Source organism: Alexandromys fortis, unplaced genomic scaffold (genome assembly GCF_014885135.2).
Source record: "Alexandromys fortis isolate MF-2015 unplaced genomic scaffold, M_Fortis_MF-2015_v1.1 scaffold_221, whole genome shotgun sequence".
Taxonomy (NCBI): domain Eukaryota; kingdom Metazoa; phylum Chordata; class Mammalia; order Rodentia; family Cricetidae; genus Alexandromys; species Alexandromys fortis.
Genome location: NW_026068096.1, coordinates 666,211 through 684,298, shown reverse-complemented (window position 1 = coordinate 684,298; position 18,088 = coordinate 666,211). Strand labels below are relative to the sequence as shown.

At 56.3% G+C, this 18,088-nt stretch overlaps 1 protein-coding gene and 1 long non-coding RNA gene across 4 annotated transcripts; one reads left to right on the top strand and one right to left on the bottom strand.

The window, feature by feature from the left end:
* Positions 1 to 83: 83 nt before the first annotated feature.
* On the bottom strand, positions 84 to 3,446 carry LOC126489300 (uncharacterized). The gene is made up of 3 exons (XR_007588901.1): positions 3,307 to 3,446; positions 2,624 to 2,848; positions 84 to 2,500 (listed from the first exon to the last, which is right to left on the bottom strand). It is a non-coding gene; the product is annotated as an uncharacterized lncRNA (long non-coding RNA).
* On the top strand, positions 3,379 to 17,116 carry Map2k2 (mitogen-activated protein kinase kinase 2). Of its 3 annotated transcripts, none has more exons than XM_050123463.1 (12): positions 3,379 to 3,660; positions 5,281 to 5,491; positions 6,325 to 6,474; positions 10,004 to 10,150; positions 12,418 to 12,495; positions 12,975 to 13,026; positions 13,177 to 13,301; positions 13,412 to 13,625; positions 14,840 to 14,904; positions 15,581 to 15,642; positions 16,163 to 16,208; positions 16,871 to 17,116. In XM_050123463.1, the coding sequence occupies exons 1-12, from the start codon at positions 3,569 to 3,571 to the stop codon at positions 16,979 to 16,981; spliced, it is 1,353 nt and encodes a 450-aa protein (XP_049979420.1). In that variant the 5' UTR covers positions 3,379 to 3,568; the 3' UTR covers positions 16,982 to 17,116. The 3 variants fall into 3 exon arrangements, with proteins under 3 accessions (XP_049979420.1, XP_049979421.1, XP_049979422.1); XM_050123465.1 differs by lacking the exon at positions 3,379 to 3,660 and adding an exon at positions 3,683 to 3,799; XM_050123464.1 differs by lacking the exon at positions 6,325 to 6,474 and having other exon boundaries at positions 3,382 to 3,660.
* Positions 17,117 to 18,088: the final 972 nt, after the last annotated feature.

Below are 18,088 nucleotides of genomic sequence, written 5' to 3'. Positions count from 1 at the left end.
CCCCCCCCCCCCCCACACTCTGTGGTGTACGCATGCTCACCCACATGTCTACAAGTAAGAAAGTGGCGGTGATGGCACACACCTTTAATTCCATCACTCTGGAGGCAGGAGCAGGTGGCTCTGTGAGTTCCAGGAAAGACAGGCTGCACAGAGACATCCTGCCTCAAAGTAAAACAACACAAGCAAACCGTGAAACCTTGATTCTTCTGTTTATGTGCAGGAATGGATTTAGCTGGGGCGTTAATCACTGCCCAGCAGGGTCCTTGAGTGTCCATAAGGGAGAAGACGGTTTTCCAGCAACCTCAGCCACCACACAGGTGAGTCGTTCCACTTCTGCTCAGCAAGACAAGGGTCACCTTGAGTTAGCACTATCAGGAAAGCCAGTACGTAGTTATTCCTCGGACTGTCTGGAACAAGGTGCCCGGAGGATGTTATTGGGGCTGGTGATAAGTCAGATACGGGCTGGGAAAGATCAGAGGTGAGGCAGGCAACAGCGAGGTGTGAGGCGCCCTGCGCCCTCAGTCATAAACCTGTGGAGGGCTGAAGGGCTAGAAAACGGGGGAGGGGCAGCACACAGCACACAGGAGTGCCCAGTGCACACACCTTTCCCATATCCACCGTGTCCACTGAGCTGGATAGAGGTAGACACACCTCTGACATCCCGTTCTCCCTTAGACTAGTCAGAGGCACAAAACACGGTAACAGGAGCCTGGGCAGAGGTCCACAGCAAGGACCAGTGATCTTCAAAGGCATAACAGCAGTTCAGTTTTTGTTATTATTTAGTACCAGGCATTAAGCCCAGGGTTTTCTAGAGCTCCACCCCTGACCACGCCCCCAGCCCTCACTGGGGGTATTCTAGGTGGGGCTCCATCCTGACCACGCCCTCAGCCCCCTCACTGGGAAGATCCAGGGTGGGGCTCCATTCTGACCACGCCCCTAGCCCCTTACTGGGGATTCTAGGTGGGACTTCCCTGACCACGCCCCGGCCGCCAGGTATACTTTTGTTGTTTGGGCACAGGGCACAGCGTAGCCCCAGCTGGTCTGCAACTGACTACAGTAGAGCAGGCTGGCCTTGAATTCTTGGAGCTCTGTCAGCCCCTGCCTCCTAAGTGCTGGGACTTAAGGCATGGGCCACCACACCTGACCGCTCTTTGCTGTGACAGTGTCTGTCTTTGTAACCTAGAGGCCTTTGAACTTGTTAAGTTCCTACTTCTGCCCTTCAGGGTCCTTCCTTAGTGCAAGTGCAGTGATAATCCCTGAGCATTGCACCACTGCCCACCATGGGCAGAAGAGGAACAGCCCAAGAGACAAGACACATCCAGCTTGGGGCGGAATGGCTCCATGGGTGTGCACTGTGCACTGCCTTAAAAGTTCCCGAAATTACACCTTCCAGAGGCTGCATTTATTACAGTCCATTACAGTCAATAAGAGAGTCCATGGAGCTGAAGTTCAGCTGGAGCTGCGGGAAGACACGCTCCTGTCGCGCAGCCTGCAATCCCTGCCTGGAAGTGCACCCGTGTTCGGCTACCAGGGAGGAGGCAGCTGGAGATGAGCCTGCGAGTCAGCAGGAGGGCTCAGCAGGTAGAGGACCCAAGTTTGCTCCCTGAGACAGAGGGAAACAGGAACCGGGTCCCAGACCTGCTCCAGGTGGAGCTGGTGGAGGAGGAGGACTTCCTGAGGGGCCCCTGTGGCGACGTCACTCTGAGCGCAGTACTTTCCTCCGCAGCACCTGGGCCTGTGAACGACTTGACAAATTTATAAAACAATAACTGAGTGTGTTGGGGTGGGGTCTCATGGGCTGAGCTCGTCTAGGTTAGACCCCAACCCTTGATTGATTTCTGAAACAGTCTCAGTATGTACCCCAGGCTAGCCCCTTCTTCCTCAGCCTCCTGAGGGTTGGGGGACAGGTGACTTCTCTATAATCTGTGACTGAGCTCTGTTGGATTTACTTCTTTATCTATTTAGAGACAGCCTGACTGCATAGCCCTTCCCATCCGGCATGGAGCTCACTGCGATCTTCCCAGGCCTGTGTGTCACCACGCCTGGAGCCTTTGGTTTAACAATGGCATGGTGGCACTCGAGAGGCAGAGACTGGAGGACCTCTGTAAATTCAAGGCCACCCTGGCCTACCGAGCAAGTTCCAGGACAGCCTGGGCTACATAGACAAACCCTGTCTTGAAAAACCAAGAAAAACAAAAAAGTCTTGAATTGATTCTCAAAAACATGAAAGTGCATGGAGCTGGGGTGTGGCTAGGAGGTAGTGTGTCTGCAAGGCGGCATGGTGGAGCTTCAGAGAAGGCTGTGTGACACATACCTAAATCAACAAACAGAAGCAAACCTGCAACCCTGATTTCCATGTGGCTGCTCAGAAGAGGCAAGAGCAGGGGCTCAATGAGGCATTTATTTGTTCACTCCCAAACACCAGAGCATGACCCGAGACAAATGAACAAGCCCCAGCAGGACGTCCACTGCGATAGAATATTATTCTATCCTCTGGTCTCTGTGAAATGAATCAGACAGAAAGTGACCCTTTTCACTTTCATGTTTTAGCCCAACAGGAGCTTCTGGTGAGGCGAAGGGGAAGGTCTGGGGTGTTAGCCTTCAGGCATTGTGTTGGACTGACCTGCTGGGTCCTGACAGTCATCAGCAAAGTCCCCTCAGAAAGGGCTTCCGCCAGCCTCCTCTCTTTTCCCCCCTCCACGTGAGCTCTGTCACACGACGGGCTCAGTGGATGGTTGCACAACAGTGGAAACATACTAGATGCTGAGGCCAGAGGATTGGTAGAGGTGGGAGCGAAGCCCAGACAACACAGTAACTTCCAGGACAATGTGAGGTACTGAGACCCTATCTTGAAATAAAAAACAAACAGGAAGTACGGTTCAGTGGGCAGCACTCTTGCCCATCGGACACGACGCCTTAGCACCACAGAGCCAAGCAAGATGGCTCAGGCCTACCATCCGGACACTCGGGAGGATGAGGCAGGAGGATCAGAGGTTGAAAAGCCAGCTTCAACTACACAGTGACCGGGAAGCCAAGCGTAGCCTAGGAAAAACACTAAAACCAGAGGAGCCTGACTTGATTGACACTGCTCACACGAGGTCTGGAATGTTCCTGCTGGGCACTCCCTACACCCACACCCTGGAGCCCAGTTCTGGTGCAGCCCGTCCGTCAGCGCTCCTAATCCCGCCCCGCCCCTGCGACGCATGCGCAGCCACGCGTGTGAGCTGGCCGAGCGCACGTGCTCAGACGTAGCCCAGAGTCCGCCCTTTCTCCTGCCAGATCAGGGGCGCCACAGCGCGCATGCACCTTAATTGAGGGCGGAGCCTCGCGGGGGACGATCTCGCGAGAACCCGGCCGGCAATCTCGTGGACGCCCCCTGCTCCTCGGCCTCCTGGCTGCGGTGCAGCGTCAGCTTCGCTCGGCCTCGGCGGCGGTCCACTCACCTCGGCTCCCCGAGCTCGGCCGCCCTCCGCCGCCCGCCCGCCTGCCTAGGCCGCAGCCCCTGGCTCGCGTCGCGCCGCCCCCTATGGGCCCCGGCTGAGGCGCCGCCGCCGGCCGCGGAGCCCTGATGCTGGCCCGGAGGAAGCCGGTCCTACCGGCGCTCACCATCAACCCCGCCATCGCGGAGGGCCCGTCCCCCACCAGCGAGGGTGCCTCCGAGTGAGTGGGCGGGACCTCAGAGGGAAGGGGCGGGGCCAGAGGCCGGGGCTGTGGTTTGAGAGGAAAGTGCAGTGGACGGAGGAAAAAGGGGCGTGGCCTCTGAGGACCAGAACAAAGCCCCGTGGGGGCGGGGCCTAAGGTGAGAGCCCTGTGGCCTGTGAGCTTAGAGGGGCGTGACCTGCGATGGGTGGGCGTGGCCGTAAGCGCTGACTTAAGAAGAAAGGGTCCAAAGTAACCAAGGGGTCTGGAGATGGGGACAAGGGGCAGTGTCTGACAGAGTGGCTCTTCGCATACACCTCTGCTGGGAAACTGAGGGGCGGGTGAGCATGAGAGAAAGGCCTGCATGCGTGTTGGGGCCACGAAAGGGGGATGGAGAGGAGCATAAGAGGAGGCGGGGCAGTTGGAGACCCAAGAAGGGGGAAGGGATGTGACACCTGGAGGGTCCGGGAGAGCGAGGGTTTCCAGGTGCGTGTGGGGTGTGACAGAGGAAAGGGCTGGCTAGCTCAGTCACATGAAGAGAGTGGAGCCTGCAGTGTCTGGCTGAAGTCCCAGGAGGCAGGAGGTCCTGGCTTGCAGGGGCCATGGTGACCTAGTGGGAAGTGGGCGGTGTCCTGAGAGGTAGGCAGGGGTAACTGACTCACTGTGGTGGGGTCATCAAAGAAGGTTGGGTATAAGGGTTTCCTGGGGGAGAAGGGGAAGGCTGGGCTTCCTGAGGTGAGAGGGGTGTGTCCTAGGACAGGGTACCAGACCAGGGGATCCTCTGTAAGGAGAGCTGAGGTGAGGCCCCCCTCTGTGGGAATATTGGTGTGACGGAAGGCCTCCCCACAGTACGCAGAGTGGGGACCGTGGCGTTACCTGAGAAGTAGGGTAGAGGGTCTTGGATGGCCTGGGGTGCTGGAGTTCTGAGAAAGGGTGTGGAGCTTTCCAGTCCTGAAGTCATAGTAAGGACGTGAGGTGGGGGGAGAGCCTTGAGACCCGAGCCCGCAGTGACGTCCTGGTGGTGCTGAGGATTCCCAGGGCTGGGTGCAGCCTGAGGTCCTGTGAGGCTGACCAGTATATCACCATCCTAGGATGCTCACTGTGTGTGAGAGAAAAGGGTGGGGTGGTAGCTTGTTTGAGGGTACCACTTCCCCATGGGTGGAGACAGGTCGTGGAAACGAAGTTCTCTCAACTGTAAAAGCGTAGCCCGTGAGGCTGAGGCAGGCAGATCGCTAGTTCAAGCCAACTTCAGGCAAGTTCAGAGGCAGTCTGGGTAACTTTTAGACCCATCCTAAAAGAGTCCCTGCCTAGAATCCCCCAGAGGGGCTGGCAGAGGTCATGCCTAGTGTGGGAGGCCCCAGGTTTTGATAGCATAATCACACACAAAATTAAATCACAGGCTGCCACCTTAGTCTCCTGCCTTAGCCTGGTTCTTGGCTGCAAAGCTACTTGAGATTCCCTCAGCAAAGACCTGATGTGGTCTGGAGGTGTCGTGGGTTCTCTGGAGCAGCTTATCACGATGCCTCCATACATGGGGATTCAGCCTCCATGTTTGGTAACCTGTCTGTGTCCCTTTCCTACATGGAGTGCAAGCATGGGTTTTGGGTACTTGGCTTATCCTCTACTCCTGGGGCTCTGCAGGGCAAACCTGGTGGACCTGCAGAAGAAGCTGGAAGAGCTGGACCTGGATGAGCAGCAGAGGAAGCGGCTGGAGGCCTTCCTGACCCAGAAGGCCAAGGTTGGCGAACTTAAGGACGACGACTTTGAGAGGATCTCAGAGCTGGGTGCTGGCAATGGCGGCGTGGTCACTAAGGCCCAGCACAGGCCATCAGGCCTCATCATGGCCAGAAAGGTGAGGAGCTCAGGGTGGGCGCTCATGCATTCTTCAGCTTCTCAATCAGTCTTGTGATGGTAAGGCAGGGTCTCACTGTGTATCCCTGGCTGTCTTAGAACTTGCTGTGTTGACCTGGAACTCATAGATGGCCCACCCCTTCCACACTCTAGAGCTGAGGGTGTGGAGTATTGGGGAGTGCTGGCCTAGCACGCTCCAGACCCCAGGTGTTGTAGCAGGACTTCCCACGCCACCCAGGCTCTTCCAAGACAAACCATCGCCAGGACTGGACTGTGAACTACTGACCGTTGGCTAGAAAACGGCCTCATGTGGAGTTCGTATGTGGTAGCCCTGGCCCAGTGGGACAACTGGACCTGGGTTCAGTTCCCAGCACCCATATGGTGGCTCGTGGCCGTGGTTGCAGGGATCTGACACCTGCACAGTGCCACACATGCAGTTGGGCACCAGTGCACATGAAACAGCAACAAGCAATGTCCTCCTCATCTGCGTGTGGCGTGCTGGGCCAACCCGGCTGCATAAGACTTTTCCTGCATGAGACTAAGCCAGTCCAGCACTCTGGTCTGCAGAGGAGCAGTGCTGGGGCCTGCACATGCACACAGCAGGAGCGCTGGGGCCTCTGGAGCAGGAGGGTTAACCCAGGCCTCCAGACACCAGACAGACTCTGACTGCGGAGAATGAGCAAGTGCCTGTGACGCAGGGTCGGCCTCCATGTTGCAGCCTCAGAGGAACCCTGAAGGCCACTTTGGAGTGGTGTCCCTGCTTCCCACCTCCTGTTGATTGGATGAGGCCCACCCTGTCACCTTTTGGTAGCCTGCTTCTCTTTGTTTTGAAAGCACACAGCCTCTGCCTCACAGAGCACCATTCCAGCACAAGGAGGCTGGTTCAGGAGCATGCTGGGCCCCAGGGCTTCGGCTGCAGGATTCCAGCCAGCTGAAGAGGAACTGGCCTGCCTGCCGGGAGGGAGGCCCATGAGGTGTGGAAAGGTGAGATTGCCCGCCCCTTCCACACTCTAGAGCTGAGGGTGTGGAGTATTGGGGAGGATACAGCCAGTGGTGAGTTGCTGGGGAAATCGCATCTTCCCTGCCCGGGGTCTCTTGACCAGTATGCACTGCTGCACTCTGGAACCTCCTCCTGCTTCACACAGAGAACCGCTGTGGCACTCAGAGGGCAGCAGGGGACCCTGAAGAGGTGGCCCAAGTCCTTGTGGGGACCCAGGAGCTCCCTGATAGCTGGATGCAGGTCACCTCTATCTGGAGCCACTTTGAGAGTTGTCCACACTACCCCTTGGCCAACATACCCTTCTCTGCCACGTGTGATTATCTGCCGTGATGGACCATACAGAAGACCCAACTTGTCTGCACTCTCCACTTTGGCTTTCTGTGACTAGTCCCACCTCCAGTGACATCCTTGACCTACAATCCCAGTCCCCTTGTGACTTGGGCCAGGCAGGGTCAGTGAAACTCAAGTGGCGCTGTAACACACCTGGGTTGGAAGCGGCTTCTTCATGACAAGTGACTTTTCTGCCCAAAGCTTGTGTAACGCAGAGGCCACATCTCAGTGCCAGCTGCTCCCTGACAAGGGCAGATGTGCAGAGCTGGTGTGTGATTACCAGAAGCTGTTGTCAGGCCTATGGCACGATGAGAGGGAGCCTGGGACTACATTAGGATTCCATGCTCTTGGAAACATCCATATTCCATGGTCCAAGCTCTGCACTGGCTGTCAAGACATTTGTCAAAGGTGGAGGCCTCCTGAATCTATTGCACTGTAGGCTCCGTCCATCTTGCTGACTCTGCTTCTAATCACAGGAAGTGATGTCCAACCCTTTCATCTCATCTCCCTAGTGGAGGAGGATGGCCCTACTTAAGGGCTGTCCCCACTGCCAGCAGGGGACATACAGAGACCCACAGTCAGGCTCGTATCAGAGGCAGTTCAGGTGTTTCCACACAGATCCAGGTCCCCTGGGAAGCTTCTGGGGCAGCAGTGATCTGAGGTCCCAGGACTGTTTTCAAGCTGCACAACAAGATGGCATCCTTACCTCCTAGTCATCACTGTTGTTGCTGAGCAACCCCTTAGTGCCGGGAAGCAGCCCCAGTCCTGGCTCACCTACTTGGCAGCGGCTGCCATTGGGAGCTGGACATCAGTGGACGAGACGGTGGTAACACCTGCACTTGCTTCTCTTCAGGGCTGGTGTTCCTGTGGGAACTCACTGTGCCGCCCTTGCTCCTCTCAGTGCACCTCTGATGTCACACAGGCACCTGACAACTGACAGCCTCCCTCATCTGTGGCTGTGCCCGACTCAGAAGATCTGCTGCACCCTGGGTCTCTGCTCTGCATTCACTTCTAGCTCTCCCGAGATTCTCAGAGCAGACCTGGACCCCCACAGGTCCTGGTCATGTGAGCACCAGGAGATGCAGGCCCACCACACAAGCCCATGCCCAAACACTGGAGTTCCTGGGACTGAGGCAGACAGCTTGAGCTTACCATGGTTGTGGGGTGAGCCAAGTCGGTGAAGCGTGGGAAGCAGAGCCAGCCTGGGCTACTCTTCTAGGACTGCTTGAGCATTTGGGGTTCTGAAATGTTTGTGGTTCTCATGAGGGCTGCTCGTCCTTTGTGTGTAGAACACTGTTTCCACGTGTTGTGCCTGCTTCTGTAGTGGTGTGGCTTTGAGGAAAGATCTTTTTTGTTTTGTTTTGTCCTTTTGAAACAGTATCTTGCTATGTAGCTGTGGTTGGTTATTTTAAAACTTCCTCTGTAGACCAGGCTGGCCTCAAACTCAGAGATCCACCTGCCTCAGCCTCCCGAGTGCTGGAATTGAAGGGACGGCATGGTTTTAATTTTTCAAAAGATAATAAACATAGAAAAATGTGTCTGTGGGTGCCCAGAGGTGAGAAGAGGGCACTGGCTCCTCTGCAGTCCTCTGCAAGTAGAGTTCTATGTGGCTGTGAGTGGCTGCATGTGTGCCAGAAGCACCTCAGGACCCATGCAAGAGCAGGAAGTACTCTTAACCACTGAGCCGTCTCTGTTTTTTTTTTTTTTTTGGTTTTTCGAGACATGGTTTCTCTGTGGTTTTGGAGCCTGTCCTGGAACTAGCTCTTGTAGACCAGGCTGGTCTTGAACTCACAGAGATCCGCCTGCCTCTGCCTCCCGAGTGCGTGCTGGGATTAAAGGTGTGCGCCGCCACCACCCCTCTCATCCCTAGGTGTCTCTTTGTCCCCTGCGAAAAGACCTCCCCAGTTTGCCCCACCACCCTTCTGCTCACTAGCCATGCTAGTGACACCTGATTGCGGTTTCTGTGCTTGTCCACAGCTGGCATTTCCACCTCAGCCCATCTCTCCCCAACCTCTGACCCCTGCCTTGCCCATGCAGAGACTTCCTTTGTCTCTGGGCCACCCACGTGCCCGTGGCCTTCTGTGGAGCAGGGGAGTGCCTCGTTTTTCCTGATGCTGCCCCATGGGCCCTGGGGTGCCCTGTGAACCCTACAGGCTCCATGTGTGTTTTCTGATTAGCCACACCAGCTTCTGGTGGTGACACCTGGCCTCCCCTGGCAGATTTAGAGTCTTCGGCTGATGTGCCTGGCCATGGCTGCTTGCCCTGGGCGCCAGGGTCCAGGCCTGTGCACTCTGGCTGCTCTCACATCGCTCTGGACTCCTGAGAGGGTGGGAGGGTGAGTGGACCTGGCCTCTGAGCAGAGCTTTGCTCTGGAAATGGCGGGCCTGTAGGAAGATAGGATGCCTGGTGCATGGGGTAGCTTGGGTCACACGTGATTCACATGAGCATGGTACATTTTCCCCCATAAGAATACAATAGTGACTTCCCCCCTTTTGTTTTTTTTGGTTTTGTTTGTTTGATTTGTTGGTTTTTGGTTTTCCTGAGACCGGGTTTCTCTGTGTAACAATCCTGTCTGTTCCTGGAACTCACGCTGTAGCCCAGGCTGGCCTCAAACTCATAATGATCCTCCTGCCTCTGCCTCCCAAGTGCTGGGATTAAAGGCATGCGCATCATGACCGCCTAGCTCTACTCCCCCCCCCCCTTTAAAGATTTATTTATTTATTTATTTATTTATTTATAGGCCTGTGGGCCAGAAGGGGGCACCAGGTCTCATTACTGATGGTTGTGAGCCACCATGTGGTTGCTGGGAATTGAACTCAGGTCCTCTGGAAGAGCAGCCAGTGCTCTTAACCACTGAGCCATCTCTCCAGCCCTACTTTCCCTTTTTTAAATCTTCATTCTAAGCCAATTTTACTGAAAGACACCTATTTTAGACATTTCATGTGGAGGACCCTCCACATTGAGTGTCAGCTGCTCCCTACCCGTGGTGAATAATGTTCCAGTGTGTGGACAAGCGTGCTGTGTGCCCGTCATCCATCTGGGGACCTAGTCTTACCCACTCACTGAGAGCCCATGTAGGCGATGTCCTCCCTCTCACAGGCACATGCCCAGGATTGGGTCTGTGGGGGCTGGGTGGCCAGAACACCCCTCCCTCCTCTGAGTAGCTGCCCTTCCTCCTTGCAGCTGATCCACCTGGAGATCAAGCCAGCTGTCCGCAACCAGATCATCCGGGAGCTGCAGGTGCTGCACGAGTGCAACTCACCCTACATTGTGGGCTTCTACGGGGCCTTCTACAGTGACGGCGAGATCAGCATCTGCATGGAGCACATGGTGAGGCTCTGTCCCCACCTACCAGGCAGTGTGGGTGCTGTATCATTCATGGTCTTGGGATCCCGGGCAGTCTCTAGGGTGTGGTCCCCACACTAAGCCCGTGGGAAGTGGGTTCCTGCTCCAGTAGGTGTTTGTACTCTCTGGGCTGGTGAAAACACACTTAGGTAAGTGGCCCTCAGCTCTCTAGACTGTTACAGTCTGGGTCTTCAGGCTTGGGCAGGATGGAGGGTTGGGCGCAGTGAGAATCCTACCCAGTCCCTGCTGAGCCAGGCACCAGACCTCTGAGATTCCCTTGCAAGGATTGGTGGCTGCTGTGGCCCATGGGGTAGGCTGTCCTCACTTTTATTAGGGGTGTGCACGCATGTACCCTGAGAACCTGTCACTCACAGGAACATGGAGCTGTGGCCTCTGATGCAGCTCTGTAACTCCCATGTTGTGGTGGCTCATATTCACAAGACCTTGGGAAGGGCACAACACCCGGTCCTAGCTGTGTCCATGTACTGAGGCCTGGCCCTGGGCTGACAGGACCTCTGGTCTCCACCTGCAGCTTGTGTACACAGAGAGCTTGTCCAGCCCCAGTTTGAGAGAAGGCTCCTGTGGGCAGAGCTGCTCGCCCCACAATTAGATACCAAGGAGAAGGGAAGGGAGAAGCTGGGTCCTGCTGTGCCCATCCAAGACCACTTCCTACGAGGGCCACTTCTCAGAGGGCCTGCCCCTCCCCCCCCTGCAGACCCAGCTGTTACTGTGGACAAGAAGCTGTGCGTGTCATTAGTGCTGCACGCCTGCTCGAAGCCCGCTGGAGAGTTGAAACTGTCCTTGCGGTTGCTTGGCAGCTGCAGAGGGTTGGAAGGCACTGAAGGAACACCATGTCAGGGAAAGCTAAGGTTCCAGGACTCAGCCCTCAGCCTGACTTATCTGTGTTTGAGTCCCTCGAAGGAAAATGTGATTCTCTCTGATGTAGTTGGCATTTTCCTTGGGCAGTCCGTCAGCTCCTAAATAAAGACACAGAGACTTACCAGTTATGAATGCTCAGCCTTAGCTTAGGCTTGTCCCACTAATTCTTTTAACTCAATTTAACCTGTTTCTTTTATCTACGATTTGCAGTGGGGCTTTTTACCTTTCTTCCTTTCTGTATGTACTACTCTGTGGCTGGCTGAGTGGCCCCTGGTGGTCTCCCCTTCCCCCAAACCTAAATTCCTCCTCCTATTCAGTCTCTTTGCCTGAAAGTCCCTACCATACTTCTCTCTCACTATTGGCCATTCAGCTTTTTATTAGATCAGTCAGGTGCCTTAGGCAGGCAAGGTGAAACAGCAGCATGTCTTTCCATAATTAAACAAATGCAGCATAGACACATGTAACACGTGCTGGCTTCGTTAGTAGATATTCTGCAACACTCTGATGGTGGCAGTCTCTAGAGCACTGGGCACGTGCAGGGATCAGCAGGCGGCATCTGCAGTTCCCTGTCTTGCTCTGGGACACTATGATCAGGCTGTGATCATCTGAACTCACTCCCAGGGACTTTGAGCCATGCCTGGGGATGTGTGTAACTCAGGTGTCGAGCTCAGGTGTCGAGTCAGGGACAGGTCAGTCAGGCCTCAACAACACCTTGCAGGGCCCAGGGTGGGCTAACAGAAGCCTTGGCCCTTGCTGCCCTCAGTAGGCAGCGGCCTGTTCTTTCCGGTGTCCAGCCAGCGTCACCTCCAATCTCCCAGTTCATAGCGACAGAGCGTAGGGTTACAGTGACCCAATACCCAGTCGTACAGGTCCACCTGGTGATAGTCTACTGGTCGTTCAGCAGCTTCAGAGATGGCCAGGTCTTCTGCATCTGCCTTGTGTGTCCCACTGAGCACTGGGGAGGCAGGGGGCAGGGGAATACACACGGGGCTCGGGAGCACAGGAAGGGGCCCGTTTTAACTCATTTTCTGACATCCTGTTTTCCTGTGTCAATTTGGAAATGCACGTAGGTATGACAACCTGGCAGTGACTGCCCAGAGTCAGGGCAGGATTTCCTCATCTGTTGAGTAGAGTCAGGGCCATGTCCTGGGTCTGAGAACCAGCCAGGGCAGATGACTGTGAGCCAGGCCTGTCCCATCCTGCCCACCACTTTCCCTCGTTGTCCTGGTGCGAGGAGCTGACTCTCGACAGAGGTTCAGGGTTCTGCAGCCTCCCATATCATATGCCTGCTTGAGCGCCTGTGGAAAGTGCAGGCTGCTGGTGGTTGGGTTTCTTGACAAGGCCGGTTCCTCAGCTGCTGTCTCTGCGTGCAGGATGGTGGCTCGCTGGATCAGGTTCTGAAGGAGGCCAAGCGGATCCCTGAGGACATCTTGGGGAAGGTCAGCATTGCGGTGAGTTCTCCAGCTGCTGTTGCTCTGACAGCAGCCTCTCCCTGGGAGACTAAGCAGGTCATGTCCTAATCCACTTGGGGTCCTCTGCTCTCTTCTCCATGACTACACCGAGCTGAGTGTGGTAGCATGCACCCACCTAGCGTTCAGAAGCCAGGGGCAGCCTGATCTATGTAGCGAGTTCCAGGTCAGCTAGGGTTACAGAAAAAATTCCAGGCCTGGTACCACACACCTGTCATCTCAACAGTTGAAGGGCCAAGGCAGGAGGATTGCAGTGAGTTTGAGGCTACCCTCCACCCTGGACTTTCAAATACAGACAGTGACCATGTGCTTGCCAAGGATGGCTAATGAGGGGCTTGGGGCCTTAACGTGTCACCCACTTGCCATGGTTGGGGAGGTTCATCACAGCCCAGAGCTGGTGCCATTGGCACAGAAGCTACCCAGGTCTGACCCAACTGGTGGGTCACCATGCTGTCTGGCAGGTGCTCCGGGGCCTGGCATACCTGCGCGAGAAGCACCAGATCATGCACAGAGGTGAGTGGGTCCAGCCTTGTGTGGGCAGGGCCTGGGCACAGAGGTGAGTGGGTCTAGGCTTGTGTGGGCAGGGCCCGGGCACAGAGGTGAGTGGGTCTAGGCTTGTGTGGGCAAGCCCGGGCACAGCCTCACCCCGGTACTCTTATCTAGACGTGAAGCCCTCCAACATTCTGGTGAACTCTCGAGGCGAGATCAAGTTGTGCGACTTCGGGGTGAGCGGCCAGCTGATTGACTCCATGGCCAACTCATTTGTGGGGACGCGCTCCTACATGTCTGTGAGTGTCCTGGCACCCCTGCACATCCTCACCGGGGTCCATATGTGGTTGTGTGCATGGCCCCTGTCTGGTTATGCCAACCCCAGCTCTGTCCCTGTCTCCTCCGACAGCCAGAGCGGCTGCAGGGCACGCATTACTCTGTGCAGTCAGACATCTGGAGCATGGGACTGTCGCTGGTGGAGCTGGCCATCGGAAGGTACCCCATTCCCCCACCCGATGCCAAGGAATTAGAGGCCAGCTTTGGCCGGCCTGTGGTCGATGGCGCAGATGGAGAGCCCCATAGTGTCTCACCGCGGCCCAGGCCACCCGGACGCCCCATCAGCGGTATGGGACAGGGCAGCTAGCTGGGGAGGGACGGGTAGGGGACCAGCTGCTGCTCTCCTGTCCCTTGGCCAGGGCAGGCTGTAGTCGCAGTCCTCAGACTCCTGGGCTTCCTGGGGACAGAGCTGCAGGCAGCAAGCGCCTCGTCAGCTGCCCAGGGCAGCCACACCTGTTGTTGCCAGCTGAAATGCCCGGAACTCCACTCTGGGTCAAGCCTTGGCCAGCTGCTAGGTTTCCCAGCATTTCCTCATGAAACTGTGTAAATGGGGGCTGGGGTGCAAAAGGAGCCCGACATTGCCTACAGCCTGCCCCTCAACCCAGTGCCATCCCGGTGCTGGGGCCTCCGCTGGCACAGGAAGGGCAGACCAGTTGCCAGGAGTCCTGGGGATTCAGTCCAGCCCTTCGAGTGGCCACCTTGGCCACTGAGGGTCAGGGACAGAGTCCTGGTGTGGGGATAGAGTCTCTGCAGAGCACTGGGTGCTGGAATAAGCAACTTGTCGGGTGTGCGTGTCTTTGTGACTGCTGAAATAGGACAGGCACTGAGCCTGTCTTCCTGAAGGCCCTGCTGCCCTGTGATGAGAACATGCGACCGCTCCTAAAGGAGGTCACACTCTTATGTGTGCTGTCACCTCTGGACCTTCTTTGTGCCATGGTGTTACTAAGCACAGTGTTGGGGAGGTCCCCACATATGGCTGGACCTGCTGGGTGGGCGGTGTGTGATTCTCGTGCCCTTAATGTGCCCCTCCCCACCCTGTGCTCTTGCTGGCTGTTTACCCTGACCCTGAATTGCAGGCCATGCTCCTCAGCTAACCCCTTCTTGATGGTACCAGGGGTCCCAATCCCCTGGTGAGCTGGGGTGGTGACAACAGGCCAGCTCCCTGGCCAGCACCTTCCCTGCCTAAGTCCCAAAGTAGCACCCTATGGCAGGATGGGCAAACAACCCAGTTCAGCTGCTGTCCACCAGGGCCTTGGGCAAGGGTCACCACCCGCCAGCCTCCTGTTCCAGGTTCTCAGCAGCTGCTCTGCAAGGTCACATCAGTGTCCTTGCTTGGTCACCAGACCCTCCCCCACCTGCCAGACCTCCAGAAGCTGGGGCTGCGACTGACGGACTGGAAGCATCCCCAGCCTGTACAAGTGCAGGGGTGAGGCCAGACAGGGCCACCCTTTTAAGTTTTGTCTCCCACCCCCAGTTATCTGTTCTTTGTCCTGCCAAGTAGGTCATGGGATGGACAGCCGACCTGCCATGGCCATCTTTGAACTGCTGGACTACATTGTGAACGAGGTCTGTGCCCCTGGGCTTTGGGCACTTTGCTGTGGATGGGAGGGGACTGTCGTCCTGCTGTGGCCACCTCCATAGAAAGAGGGTGGAGGGTGGAGGCCATGGAAGAGCTCTTGCCTAGAATCCCCCAGTGAGGGTGAGGGGCTGGGTTAGCTCCTCCGTGTTCCCGCCTCCTCCTCTGGGAAGTTGCTGCCCTCCCTCATATTTGGGCTCAGAGAGCTCCTAAGGCAGGCTAGCTTCTAACCAGACTGAGGCAGGGGCATTGAGTTTAGTCACATAGTGACTTCCAGGTAAATCTTGGCTACAATACGAGACCCTAACTCAGAAGCATAAAAAGCGGATAATGGAACAAAAACTCCAAGCAGGTCTCCAGAAAGGACAAGGTCTAGGAACACTGGCAGACATGAGCTTTGGACCCTGCTCGCCTGCTGTGGCTGAGCCTGGGTGGGGATGTGGCTTGTGACAGGATGGCCACTGTTCCTGGCTTTGACTCCAGTTCAGCCAGCACTTCTCCCAGGAAGTCCTGGAGCCACCCTTCACAGGAAGGACTCAGCCTTTGCACAGGGTGTCCCTACCTGCCTACTTGATAGTGTTGAGAAGCTGAACTACAGGAACCCAGCACAGTGAGCGAGTGGCCAGCATCCCTGCAGACCCCAGTGACCCTTCCCTTCCTCCACAGCCGCCTCCCAAACTGCCCAGCGGTGTGTTCAGCTCGGACTTCCAGGAGTTTGTGAACAAATGGTGAGGTGGGCCCAGGGGTGGTGAGGCAGCCACAGTCTACTGTGCTGTCAGGGGCACATGTCCCCACACCTGGGGGCATAGACACAGCTCCCACCCAGTGGACATCTGGGGGGGTCAGCCGAGCCGTTTGATCCCCAACCGTTAAAGTATGATCAGTTGTGGTGAGGTATTTCCCAAGCACAGTGGCCAGCTGCTTGTGTGCTGGGCAGTAGAGTCGCCAGCCCTTTGCCTTTGCTAGTTCATTAGAAACTTAGCTATAGCCGGGCGGTGGTGGCGCACGCCTTTAATCCCAGCACTCGAGGCAGAAGCAGGTGGATCTCTGGGAGTTTGAGGACAGCCTGGTCTACAAGAGCTAGTTCCAGGACAGCTAGGTTGTTACACAGAGAACCGAGAACTGTCTTGAAAAAGAAAAATGAAAATCAGGGGCTACTGGTGGGCAGACCCCCACCCACCCACACCCACCCCTTAGAACGCCTAAGCGTAGCTGCTGAGTGACTTTCGTATCTTATCCCCGTGCTAGCCTCATTAAGAACCCAGCGGAGCGGGCGGATCTGAAGATGCTGATGGTGAGTGGAGGTGCCCGAAGCCTGGGGTCTGATGGCCCTGAGGCTGACGTTGTCTGGACGTGAAAGGCTCTCTAGGCGTATGCCCTGGAAGGCCCCTCCCCCAGGGTGGGACTTAGGGCAGACCTCAGCACCCCCACCGGACAGGCCTAATCTGAGTTAAGCTCCATCTGTCTTTCTTAGGCTCCTGAGGTGCTGGTTATGGGTGTGCACCCCTGCCCACTCCAGAGATGGACGCAGGCCTCATAGCTGGGTGTGGTGGCGCATGCCTGCCATGCCAGCCTAGGGAACTCAGCTCATGCACACACCTTTCTGGCACTCAGGGAGTTTAGGCTCGAGGATCAGAATTTGAAGGTCCTCTTTGACTACATAGACGCGTAAGGTTAACGTGGACCATGTTTGACTCTGTCGAGAGAGAGAGAGAGAGAGAGAGAGAGAGAGAGGAGAGAGAGCGCGAGAGAGAGCGCAGTAGGGTGGCCTTGCCCCCTGTGACCAGGCTGTGCACTTCTGTGTCCTATCTCACCCAAACTACCGCGTGAAGGGCGTGGCCATCCTGTCCCAGCACACCCTCAGCCAGCCTTGGAGATGAGCCACTGTACAGGCCAGGGACACCCACCTGAACAGGGCTGGGGTCCAGGCCCTGACTGGCGCCTTGTCTCTTTCAGAACCATGCCTTCATCAAGCGCTCGGAGGGGGAGGAGGTGGACTTCGCGGGCTGGCTGTGCCGAACCCTGCGGCTGAAGCAGCCTAGCACACCCACGCGCACCGCAGTGTGACCGCCATTGCCCAGCAGCCTCTGTGCCCTTGTCCCTGTCAGCACAGTGGCCGCCTCTGGGGACAGTGAAGCTGTGTGTTGTGCAGGGGACCTGCTTCCTGCGTGTGAAAACCAAACAAATGGAGAGAGAAAGCTGCCCCTGTGCTCCTGGCCCATTGCTCGCTCTCTGCATTCGCTCGCTCGCTCATGGGGTGGAAGAAGGTGGGGCCTCCTTCCCAGAAAGGGTATGGGAGCCGGGGTGCCTTCTATGCCCTGTGCCGAGCTGATGGAGCATCGTGCACAGAAAGTGCCCTGTTGTACTCGGGCAGAGACCCCAGCCAGTCTTGGCGACCCTGTCACCTCTGCCCACCCACCAAGCAGAGTCAAACTCAGCCCCAGTGGGCTGTGAGAAAAGTGGAGAGGCCTCTTCCAGTTCCCACAGCTGCGGCTGAGCACGCCTCCCACATGCAAATGTCACACGTGCTGACATGGACTTGGACCCAGAGCCAGCACTATAGAAGTGCTGGAACTTGGGATCCACAAAAGTCCTGAAGCAGGTTCTGTCTTCCACCAACACTGCTGTGGTCCTGCCCAGCTCAGCTGCAGAGCCCCCAATTGCTAGGAATGGGAGACCCCGAGAGGGGCCAAGAAACGGAGTATACAGTACAAAGGGAGATGGGACATCCCTCCACCTCACTGCTGTGAATCTTGTGGGAAGGCTAAGGCAGGAGAATGGCACATTCTAGGCTAGCCTGTGTTCCATAGTGAGAGCACACCAGGCATCGGGATCTTACAGGTTTGTGTTTTCTTGTTTGTTTTTCCAGACATGATTTCTCTGTATAGCCCTGGTTCTCTTGGAACTTGCTCTGTAGACTGTGCTGGCCTTGAGCCCAGAGAGATCTGCCTCCCAAGCCTGCCTTTGTGTTGGAGACACAAGGTCTCTACAGTCTATGCTAGCCTAGAGATGGAGTTTCCCCTGCCTCAGCCTCCTGAATAATGCAGAGGTAGGCATGAGCCATAGCTAGCAGCCTTTCTTCTCCACGTGTTTCTCCTGTGTGCAGTTTTGATTTTTTTTTGGTTTGCTTTTGATGCAGGGTCTCCACATAGCCTGGCTGTCATTATATAGACC